This window comes from Falco biarmicus, chromosome 4 (genome assembly GCF_023638135.1).
Source record: "Falco biarmicus isolate bFalBia1 chromosome 4, bFalBia1.pri, whole genome shotgun sequence".
NCBI lineage: Eukaryota > Metazoa > Chordata > Aves > Falconiformes > Falconidae > Falco > Falco biarmicus.
Genome location: NC_079291.1, coordinates 84,130,090 through 84,142,080, shown reverse-complemented (window position 1 = coordinate 84,142,080; position 11,991 = coordinate 84,130,090). Strand labels below are relative to the sequence as shown.

At 50.0% G+C, this 11,991-nt stretch overlaps 1 protein-coding gene across 4 annotated transcripts in view; it reads left to right on the top strand.

Annotated features, from left to right (window-relative positions):
• Positions 1–3,775: 3,775 nt before the first annotated feature.
• SMURF1 (SMAD specific E3 ubiquitin protein ligase 1) overlaps positions 3,776–11,991 on the top strand; it is a 47,498-nt gene continuing 39,282 nt past the window's right edge. For all 4 annotated transcript variants that reach the window (XM_056336140.1, XM_056336139.1, XM_056336138.1 and 1 more), the window contains exon 1: positions 3,776–4,012. In XM_056336140.1, the coding sequence (XP_056192115.1) occupies positions 3,958–4,012 (55 nt within the window). In that variant the 5' untranslated portion in view covers positions 3,776–3,957. The remainder of the gene's footprint in view (positions 4,013–11,991) is intronic.

The following is an 11,991-nucleotide window of genomic DNA, read 5'->3' as shown; positions in this document are numbered from 1 at the left end:
ACAAGCTGCTGGATGCTGCTCCATCCTTGTATCATTGATGGCTTGTGGAAGGTTCTACTAGGACTCTTCAGCCCCTAGGGTTTGAAGCTATCTCATAGGCTTTGCTCCATGCAAGGTGGAGGTAGCAGCTCCCTCCTTCCTTCTCTGGGGCTCTGACTCTTCAAAATGACCCTGGGGTGGGGTCAGGGCTTTGCTTCCTCAGATGCAGTGGGAGGTGATGTGACAGGTAGCTTAATCTGAAGGGAAAATCTTCTCTCCAGGAAGCAGAACCTCTTCCTCCACCCTGGCTCTGTTCCTTGGAGGATTTATGCATTTCTCCTCCAGGCCACCTAGGAAAGAGGGAGTCTGGTTGCACTTCGTGCCCTTGCAAGGAGGTGTGCAGCCCTGGTTGTGTGCGCCAGAGCTGGGTGTCACTTAATTAATATTAAAATGCTGGAACTGGTGAATCACAAAATGCTTCCTGGTTTTTATTTCTTGGATCCAAAGCTGTGTACTTAAAACTGTGATAAAGCAATGCCTGAACACGCAGCTGAAATGAGCGCCTGTGAAAATCCGTTGTTAGTGCCCACGGGTTAACACGAAGGGCTCGGGCCGGGCTGTGGTACCTTCTCATTGCTGATGAGGCTGCTGTGGCATCTGGGAATGGTCAGATTTCACTAGGTAAAACAAATCTGAGGCAGGTGCTTCCTCAGTGTAAATGGAGATGCAGACCGGAGCTCAGGTCCATGCAGCCGCCCTGACTTTGGACTGTGGTCCAGCACAGGGCATCCCACGTGGCTTTTGCCACGGTCAGGCAGGGCTATCCCTTACAGGTGCTCAGGCAGCAGGGTTGCTGTTTGCTGATGCTCTGCTGACTAAAAGCAAGCTAAAAGGAGAAAGGGCAAAGCTATTTGACTTTTTTCCTGCTTTTCTGCATGTGCTGGACATAAATCTGCAGTAGTGGTGTTACACAGACCCTGGGACCCACCGCTGTCTCCTTAAGCTGCAATAAAATATTGTTCCTGTAGCCCTGAATGCAACGGAGAGGAGAATTTGCCCCTCTTCTTAAGAGTATCAGTATGTGCCTGCTGTCCCACACCGCAGGGCAAGTGAAGCAGGGGAGGTGTTTGGGGAGGCACTGCTGCTGTCTGCCATGGTGGCCAGGGAACTGGATCCAGTGCCTGCCAGAATGGCGATGCTGCTGGGCTGTACCTGCCTGCTGCTGCGTCGTGGGTGTGTGGGCAACCTACAGGCATCTGCTTGCCTGGTTAATTGGAGCCATTCCTTGATCACTGCCAGCTCTGGCTCTCCTGCCCAGGGCGCAGGCAGTAGCTGCCGTGGCAATTTTGGCTCTGGTGCTCTGTGCTGGGGGACTGGGGCCACCCACTCCTGATGGGATGGGGCATCCATGGGGACCAGCAAGGGTGAGATGCTGCTGTGCTGCTTCCCCAGAGCAGCATAACCTCCCTCCAGAGATGCACAAAAAAAGTAGCTTTTCTAATTAAAGCATCTTGCGTCCTGGCCCCAGAGGAACATGGTGATGGCTGTTTGGTCCCCACGTCACAGGAGAGCTGGAAAAGGTGCTGCCAGTGCCCGTAGTGGCCTCTTTGCCCTGAATTAGGACCCAATTCATTTATGCAGATGGGGCAGGTCTCTTCTAAAACACTTTTACGCCTAATTGTTTTGCACCACCACAGGCGCTCCCCGCAGCCTTCCTGGTACCGTACAGACTGGTTACCCGGGTCTGGCTTCGCAGGAGTGGGTGCAAGGGGGGTTCTGTGGGGGTCCCAGGGGCGGCACAACCAGAGCTACAGTGCTGGAAATGGCTGGTGAGACAGGAGAGGAGGTGGGAGCGATGGCTTTGGGTGAGCTCGGCTGGGCAGGAGGCAGGGGTCTGCCCTGGGAGAGCAGCATCACGGTGCGGGGACCAAGCCAGGTTAGCGCTGTGGGGCAGGGGAAGGCTGGGGAGGGGGATTTTAAGGAAGAATTTGGCTGGGAAAAAGCACCGGCCGAGCTTCCAGGTCTGCTGCTGCGCCTGATGCTTGGTCAGAAATTGTTGAGGCTTTCTCCTCTTCCCCATCCCTATTTTGCTTTCTCCCTGGAGTGCATGGGGAAAGGCTTTTTCCTCCTCTTGCTCCCGGGAAGGGGTGGGCAGAGCGGAGCGATAAAAGCTGGGTAGTTACCGCTGAGCTGGGTAGTTACCGCTGAGCCGGGTAGTTAGTTACCGCTTGTGCCGGGCCGTGGGTACCCTGGGCATGCTCCAGCGCAGCCACCCAGCCTCAGCCACTTGGTGTGAAGCAAGGCTGTCCCCAAGGCTGTCCCCCATACAGGGAGCCCAGAGGATGCTCATGCGACTGGAGGGGTTCAGGATTTAGGGATTTTTCCAGGGAACGCCATTTGATTTCTGGTGGGAGTGAGAGGGCTGGTTTATGGGATGGTTTGGGGTTTCTCTTTGGCAGTTCATTAGAGGGCCCCTATGTACTCCCACTGCCACCCTGCATGTCACCTCTATGCCACCTTCCACGCCACCCCATGCATGCCATGTCCTCTCCATGGCACAGCCATGTCACCCCCATGCCATCTTCCATGCCACTCCCACGCACCCCTCTGCACCCTATGTCACCATATATGCCACCCATATACACCCTGGCTGCCAAGCTGCGTGTCACCCCTGTGCCACCTTCCATGCCACCCCATGTACCCCACATACCCTCCATGCCACCCTCCACGTCACCCTGTGCCATCTTCCATGGCACCCTGTGCACCCTGCATGTCACCCCCACATGCCACTGTACACTCCCACATGCCACCCCTGCTGCCACCCTGCGTGTCACCCCTGAGAACACCTATTCACCCCCACTGCCATCCTGCATGTCACCCCTATGCCACCTTTCATGCCACCCTGTGCACTCCACGTCCCCTCCATGCCACAGCCATGTCACCCCCATGCCATTTTCCATGCCACACCCAGGCACCCCTGTGCACCCTGCATGTCACCTTGCATGTCACCCCCATATACCACCATACACGCTCCATGCCACCCCTGCTGCCACCCTGTGTGTCACCCGCAAGGGCCCGTATTCACCACCATGCCACCCTGCACCCCCGTGCCACCCAGTGTCACCCCTTTGCCACCTTCCATGCCACACCATGCACCCCACATACCCTCCATGCCACCCCACGCCATCTTCCATGGCACCCTGTGCACCCTGCATGTCACCCCCACATGCCACTGTACACTCACCATGCCACCCCCGTGCCACCCTGTGTCACCCCTATACCGCCTTCCATGCCACTCCCAGGCACCCCTGTGCACCCTATATGTCACCTTGCATGTCACCCCCATATACCACCATACATGCTCCATGCCACCCCTGCTGCCACCCTGCATGACACCCCCAAGGGCCCCTATTCACCCCCGTGCCACCCTGAGTGTCACCCCTGGGCCACCTTCCATGCCACCCCACATCCCTCCATGCCACAGCTGTGTTACCCCCATGCCACCTTCCCTGCCACCCCCACGCCACCCGTAGGTCACCCCCCGTGTCACCCCATGCCACCCCTCCACGCCACCCCCCAGCACCTCTGGAAGCCCTCATGTCCCCTCTACGCCACCCCCAGTCCCCCCCGTCGCCAGGGGGCGCGCCCCTCCTCCCCGAGCCTGTCAGCCAGCGCATGCGCCCTCCCCACTCCTCGACCTTCCCATAATGGCGGCTGAGGGGGCCCCGCGCGGCGCTGCGTGTTGACGTCACACCCGCGTCGTGCGCGGGGCGGGGCGGGGGCGGGGCCAGCGCTCTCCGCGGCCGGGCCGGGCCGGGCGGGCGCGTCGGGCTGAGGCGGCTGAGGCGAACGGCGGATCGCGGAGGCCCGGGGGCTCAACGGCATCGCCACGAACGGGCGGGCCCGCATGGGGGGGTTGCGTAGAGCCGCCGGTTGATCTCGGCGCTGTTGCTGCCGCCGTCGCCTCCTCTCGGCGCGATGTCGAATCCCGGTACCCGCCGGAACGGCTCCAGCATCAAGATCCGCCTCACAGGTAACGGGGCGGCGGCGATGGCGGGGTGTCCCCCCCCCCCCCTCACTACATCGCCTGGGGCCCGGCTCCCCCTCCCCTCACGCCGACAGGCCGGGGAGGGGGTGGCCGCCCCCTCCCCGGCCTGTCGGCGTGAGGGGAGGGGGAGCCGGGCCCAAGGCGGGGGGGGGAGGGGGGGCAGCGGCGTGAGGGCAGGCCGAGGCGGCGGCGACCGAGCTCCCCTCCTTACCTAACTTTTATCAGCCTTTTTTTACTCCCCCTTCCATCTCCGTGGCCAGGCTGAGCCGTTCTTAAATCGTATTTATTTATATTTTTTTCCTGTCCCCCGTCCCCCCCGCCCCGGTGTGGACTCCCCCGGCTGCTTCAGCCCTCTGGGGCTGACACAAATTGGGGGGGGAAGGCTTTTTGAGGGAGGGAGGGGGGCTTTTTGAGGGAGGGGGTGTCCCAGCAGGCCAGGGCACCCTGTTCCTTCCTGGGGTCTCTTCTGTACATTCCCCCATGGGGGGGTCCCTGTGACACCACACACACCAGCGCCCTGCTGCTTGCTGGGGTCTCTTCTGCACCTTCCCTGTGTGTGGGGGTGTCCCTGTGACACCCCCCAGCAGCCCAGGGCATCCTGCCCTTCCTGGGGTCTCTTCAATACATTCCCCCATGGAGGGGGGAATCCCTGTGACTCCATGCACACCAGCACCATGCTGCTTGCCGGGGTCTCTTCTGCACTTTCCTTGTGTGTGTGGGGGGGTCTCCCTGTGACTCCCCCCAGCAGCCCAGGGCATACAGCCCTTCCTGGGGTCTTTTCTCTGCCTTCCCCATAGGGAGGGCCTTGTGTCCACCCCTTCCAGCAAGCCAGAGCACCTTGCTCCTTCCTGGGGTCTCTTCTGCACCTTCCTTTTGAGGGGGGGCGGGCCTGTCCCTGTGTAACAGCCCCACACACACACTTTCCAGCAAGCTGGACCACCCTGCCCCTTTCTGGGGTCTCCTCTGCACCTTCCCCAGGAGGAGATCCAGGGACACCTCTCCCACAGGCTGCGTTCCAGCGAAGCCTTCCATAATGTGCCTTGCTTTGCTTTAGTTAATAAATCCCCCTCAGCCTTCCGTGTGCCAAGGAGGAGAACTTGGTTGCTAGTGAGGAAGCATGCGTTTAGTTGTTTTTAGCTTTTTTTTTTTATAGTGGTTTGGTTTTTTGGTGAGGTTTTTTTCCCCCTCCTTCCTCACAACTTGCTCTCACCTGGCAAATTGTGCATTCAACTTCTGAAGCTCCTTCCCCGAGTAAGAGGTGATGCCAGAAGCGGTATGTGTCGTGCCTTCTTACGAGGCCTCGGCGAGGGTGCATGTATGGATAAGCCAATTTATGTTGCACCCTGAAAGATCTGGATTAAGACTTCTGGAAGCTGCTCCGGTTGATGCTGAGACTGCTGCTTTAATGGGAAGAGACATAGTTTCTGCTTCTTGAGACTGCTATATGAATTATTAATAAATAAGGTCCAATTCGGTCTTTCAAAGGCAACAGGTGGATGCTTGGAGATCTCTTGGGCTGAAGGAGCCACGGTGCTACTCTGGGTCACTGGTATTGATCTGTATAGAGCTCTTTCTGTGGGTGCATAAAACATTGTCAAATAATGAGAAAACGGCGCTAGTTAAACTTCAGTTACAGGTTAACTTGCTTCTGGCATATAACGCAATCAGTCAGAAGCAGCTCTTAGAAAAAATCCTGGTTTTCTTTTAATCCTTTTTTTTTGATTCTGCACTGCTTGTGCTTTAGAGGACCAAAGTTTGTGAGGATAATGTAAATCTGAAAATCCTTTTCTTGGACGTGACAAGGCTGAAAATATTTTTAGGTCGTATGGATGATGTTTGATCTGAAATTAGTTTTGTGGTGATGTATACTAAATGTCAACTCAGTCATTAATGTGGCTTATTTTTATGCAAGTCAGTCAATAAAAATGTGAGTTAAGTCACTTGCGCCGTGGTCATAGCCCTTCTTCTGAGCTGGAGGATATCATTTAAATAACAGAGAAGCTGTTGGTTTTAATTTGAAAGAATGAATGCTGCATCAAAATGCTTTTTTACTTTTAGCATGCACTAGTCTACTTCTCATTGTCCTAGCTCAGAACATTTTCTAGAAGAGGCTGAAGTTTCAGTTTATTGAGCAACTTTGTGCATTTAATTTTTTTTTCCTCTCCTTTTTTAACTGTATTGAGGAAATCTGCTTGTTCAAACACATCTTCTGTTTTTACAAGCGGGAAATCTGGGTAGTGTGACAAAAATTGCTGTATTGAAAAAAAAATTGCTTTGGGAGGGGTTTAGCTTTAGAATCATTAGGCAATGCTGTATTCTTGGCTTTGCTGGAGACTAGTGTGCTGACTTTACCTGTTTCAAATAGCTGTAGTTAGTGTGGCTTTTGTTTTCTCATCTGTTTCGCTATAGGGAGATTTGTGCAGATTTAAATCAAGACAGAGGACCTCTTTTGTTATGATTTACTACCTGCATTGTGTTTCCTGTGATTAGAAACCTTTTTACATTTTGCACTACTGAAAATAGCTGTGTAAATACCACTTAGTCTAAAGATGCTTGTAAGCCTTACTTTATAAGTGGGAAGTGAACAGTGGTAGAATCTTTCATGCTTTTTTAAAGACATAATTTTTTTTTTCCTTCCTATATTGGAAAGGTATCTGTAGTAGCAGAGCGTTGGGATCATTTAATGTGAATATATCTAAAAGCTGTGGATCCTCTGATGATTATCAGAAATGATCTTCCAGCTTACACAGAATGGTGTCAGTCCTGTCACATTACAAACCGTAACAAAGTAAAATGTCAAATAATGGATCCTGTTTGGAAATATATAAACAGAACCCCAACATCAGCAAGTAAGTTGGATGGTAGGTTACTATGGCTTTGTGTCCTATGGATCTCAAATATGCTAATCTCTTGTCGTATTTCAGTTTCTCCAAAAGCCTGTTCTTATTTCCATGGAGGCTTTCACCACTGCTGGTGTAGGAGTGGCCTTGTCTCTTGCTGCTTGGAGCAGTAGGCAAAGTGTGGTAAAACTTATTGTTAAATCTGTGGTCTCCTCATGTCTGTACTGTCATCAGAGCAGTGCAAGGGTGGCAGAATTACCGAAACAGGGATGGAAATAATGAAGAGATAATTGTGTGTCTGCTCAAAAAGTCTGTTCGGGGTTCTGCTGGGTCAGGGAGGAACATGATCCACAGGCCAGGGGACCTTCGTGGAGCACATGTCTCTTTTTTACTGACGTGCTTCTCTGAAACCTTTGTTTTCTGCTGCAGTCACTGCTCCCTGGGGAAGTTCCAAAGGGTTCATCATCTCCAAGTCTTACATATGTCTTGCTCGTACTGTTATATCACCCTGAAGTACTCGGGGAAAATTGCAGTCTCATTGTGCTGGGTATCAGAGACATTCCTATTCCAGGTAGCTTGCAGGTGAAGGTTGCAAATGGAATTGGAAAGGCAGTGAAGAAGTGCACTAAACATGTAACTTTTCCACCAAAAAAAGCTGCAAGTTGTGTTTTGGCTTCATCGGTACGGGCTTTTTCAGCAGGGTCTCAGCTGAGGTGTTACAAGCTGGCTGGCTTCTGGTGCCTTTGTGCAACCAAGAAAAGATTGGGAAGGAAAAGGTGCTAGTTTAAACTTTATGGATCACTTCATAGACGGAGCAGGCAGGGGGAAGGATCTCCTGCATCAGGTCAGATGGCCGTGTCAAGGACTGATGGCGAAGCCAGTTTCTGTAACAGAACGGCCGGAGTCAGTATAACAGGAGAATACAAGTAATTGTCTCCAAGCATCTCGTTTAGCTGCAGTTCAGAGTACTCGAGTATAAAAATGCATTCCTCCTTGGCAGACCTGCCCTGGGAGGGTGCTGGGCTGCTGGTGCTGGTGCTGGTTGTTGCAGCTTTGGAAGGAGGGTGTGGGTTAGAGCCCTCCCATGTGTGAGGGGGAGGAAAGTGCGTGCCAAAAGCATTGGGGAGGAGTGAGGAAGATGATGGGCAAGCGGGCAGTTTCTGTGAGGTCAGGGGAAGGGCTGGAGGGGATTTCTAGGTGACAAGTATGATTCCTGTGAAAAGATGGTGGTGCTTAGCAGTAGCAAAGAAATGGAAACAGGTAATGCAGACAAGCATCCTGAACGCCACTTTCAGTTCGCTGTAGTCAGCACAGTTTAGGGAAGTCCCATCCACAAAACCTGACCAGTTAGTAGCTGGTAAATGGGTGGCTTTGGGTCTTTTTGCAGATATGCATTTGTAATTTAAGAAATACATAAAAGAATACAGCGACTTGAAGGAGAAAATAAAATATTACATTAAGAGCAGTGTTTGCATAGGATTGTTACAAAGGCACAGGTTAAAATGTGTCACAAATGTGGGTATGTTTTGCTTCCCTTTCATGACTGATGTATTGCTCATTGCAGCAAAGTTAACCGACTGATCAATAGCAACACTAATATTGGTGACCTGGACAGTTTTATGTCCAGTGTTCAGAAACAATGACTACCTGTTTAGGGATCTCTAGATCAGATGTCGTAAATACTTCATAGATAGCTGTAGTTTTATGGTCGTACATTAGAAAGGCTGCAGGTTACGGGCTGGGAGTGTTGGTGCAAGAAGGCAGAAACAGCTGGCTGCTCAGCCCAGCCTGCCTTGGCAGTTGGAATTTAATATTGAGCCGGTTTCATGCAATGAGGAACATGGTGGGAAGCAGTAGTTTAGTAGCTCCAAATTTATTTTGCATGGTAATCTGGGAGTATGTCGAAATCTATGTCTGGTTATTTTCCTCTGGTAAGGATTTTCTCTACTCCGCGTCTTCTGGGAGCAGGTTGCCTGGTTGTGGTTGGAGTGCTGGGCTGGGACTCGCCACTGAGCTTCGCCGCACATTTCCTGCGCGACGCTGAGCAAGGCGCTTAATCTCTCTGCCTCTTCCCCATTTGTGTTAGGAAGTAGCAGTGTTTTCGTGAAGGTAAATTTACAGCCGTTCAGAGTCCCTTGTGTAGGGATGGCAAAGAGGCTTGGGGCATACAGCTATGGGGACTTTAACAACAACAACAAAAATCTTGCTTTCATGGGGGGAAGTGGAAAGTGCAGCCTTTGCAGCCAGCCAGCTGGCATCTTTGGGCTGCCGGAGCAGGAATCCAAAGAGCAGCCTCTTCCTCTGGGCAGGCGATGGGTAGCGAGTCTCCTTTTTTGTTTCTCCCAGTAAGTCAAAACTGTGCCAGCACCATTGTCCTGGTGGAAGTAAATTAAATCTCCAAAAGGAGTTTGTTTGAATATCCCCCTCAGGCAGGGAAAGTAGAAACAATAACTACTTTGTTCCTAACTTGAAACTTTCTTTTCTCAAATTGAATGTCTTCATATAAAGAAACGCAATTTGGGATGTGCTTGTGCAGTTACCTAATGATTTCTTCTTTTTTATTCCATACTACCCAGCAGTCTAAGAACAGTTGTCTCATCGGTTTCCTTAAACAGTTTTATCACATTTCTAAAATTTTGTAGCATCATACTTTCTCTTTGTGTTGCAAAATTGCACATCAATTCTGGGATAATTTTTAGTGTTTCCAATTTCTCAGCGAGGAAGTCGATTTTTTTTCACTGCGATGTTATCTATGCTGGGTAGCTGCTGTCTTACTGACAGCAGCTCGGAGGCTGCTAAAACTGCCACTGTAAATAAAGATAAACGAGCCCCCTTGGCTGTTTCTGTAGCTGGCTGGAGGTGTGCTTGGTGGGTCGCAGGATGAAGCAGCACTGCATGGAAATAACATCCGCGTGTGGTGGAGGTTTACCTGGATTGCTGCCCAACTTGAAGCCGGTCCAGTTGACATGCTTAACGTTGGATTAATCTGGTTAGATTACTTGCTGCTATTTATGGTACTACAGCTAACTACTCGCTCAGCTGCCTTGTTGGTTCGGGCCGTGTTGGTTGAGGCAGCATGATAGGGAAGAGTGGTCTGGAAAAGATGCAATTAAGTCAGTTGATGTATACACAGCAGAGTAACTCATTTAAGACTAGAGTGATAAGAATATTAAAAAAAAAAGGCTAGAAGAGACAGTTCCATCTGCCATTTTTTCCCTAAATTAAGAATTTAATCTTTTTTGTTATGTTTTCCTATTATGATTCCTCTGGAAATGGTCAAAATATTACTGTGAAAAGGACCAAATTCTGGAGTGTCATTAAAAGCTTTTACCTGTATTAGTACTTTGATGTTTTTCATGAAAACTGATGCTGATTTATTCTTCCAGGGTAAAAGAAGCTGTTACTTCTTTTGTTCTTTCCTATACCATGGAAATGGTTTGTTCTTTCCTATACCAGCAGTTGCGGGGAGAGTCGGCAAGATCTTGAGTCTTGAGATACTTGTTGACAACCACCACGTTGTTTCTTCTGTCGTGGATCTGTTTAGGTTTTAGTGTATGTCTCTGTTGAGGTCCCACGTATTGTCCATCAAGGACAGAACTACAGTTGATTGACTTCCAGCTCTTTTTACCTTGGCATCATCTCACCTTCTTTAGCATGTCTATTGGAAGGCCCAAAATAAGCATGCACGTCGTCAACATCAAGCACTCCTGTTATGGCTGGTGGTGAGGAGGCTGCGCTGCTTCCAGATTATGATGTTTCAGGTGCTTACAAATGAGTTCCTGCAGATACTGCTGCAGTAACTCAAGGTGTTATCTCCTTGCTAGTCTGCTGACCCCCATTGGCAAATTTGTCACCCACCGCAGGAAAACTGATGGAAGAAAACCTGTGCTCGCACTTTAGCTGCTTCAGTGCAAATTCAGCTTTCCTGTGTAAGTCTAGCTCAAGAATTTAAACCAAGATGCTGGACCTTGGAAAGCTGAGGTGTGTGCATGTAGCCTTCTGTTAGGATTTGATTTTGGGAGAGAAAAACAGAAACGAGAGATTTTTTAAACCACGAAGCAAGCTTTGCTAGAGCTTGTTTACTAGTATAGATCAATTTACGGAAGATTTATTTAAGTATTAATGTAGTCTAAGAAGAAACCTGCACGTATGTTTGCTAAAGGAGAGTCAGTAAGTCTGTAACAGGTTAAAATGCTGCATGTTTTTAAACTTTGTTTCACATCTCTTTGAAGGGAAACTCAGCAATTTCTGAGAAGGGGATCCCTGAGGATGTTCTTCTCTGTTTTCCATCTCTCTCTCTTTGTCAAAGTGTTAAAATGCAATAGGAGGACATAGCAAACATGTTGAAAGTTTTCCTTTTAAATATTCTCTTATGAACTGGGAACTACATTGGGAATATTTGAGGGTGTAGGAGCTGGATGATAAATTTGACGATACTCTAGTTGAATTGGCAGAATAAGCATGCATGCTGTTTTAGAAAGAATCTCTCCACAGGGCTGTAATAGCTTGATGCCTTCCTCTTCAGTAAGTCATTTTTGTCAAGTTAAAGGCCAAAATTCAAACTGGCTTGTTGTCAAGGACACTAAGCACAGCAGGCAAAAATCCCCAAGGCTACCGAATTCACAGCGTAGATAGATAAAGCTGGCAGAGCGTGGTTTACTCTTCCTCCCCTCCCCCATGAAAAATCCTCTTGCCTGAGCTTTTTTTGAGGATATGGGCACTATTATGCATACTAATATAATTTAACAGAACGTATTTAAATGGAAGGTTTGTTCATCTGTTTGTGGGTAAAACAATCAGTTATTGTTTGGGAGTAATGCAAAAATAATGCACAATCCCCCCAGTGACCGAGTGGTGCTGAGGGCGGCTCTGCCGTTCCAGCTGTGCTCACCTCTGCCACAGCTGGGGGGAATTGTCATTGGCAGAAGACCGGCTCCAGCATCAAGGCCTGGTGAGAACCAGCCCTTTACGTTGGCTGAAGCGTGTGGTGAAGCGGTTCAAATGGGTTAAACTCACAGTCCTAAATTGTGCTGTTATGACCATAAGAAATGATGGAAAATCCTGTGGAATTAGGTGTTTGTAATAGCTTTCTATTTTACACTTTGGTTCCTGATTCTCTCGTAA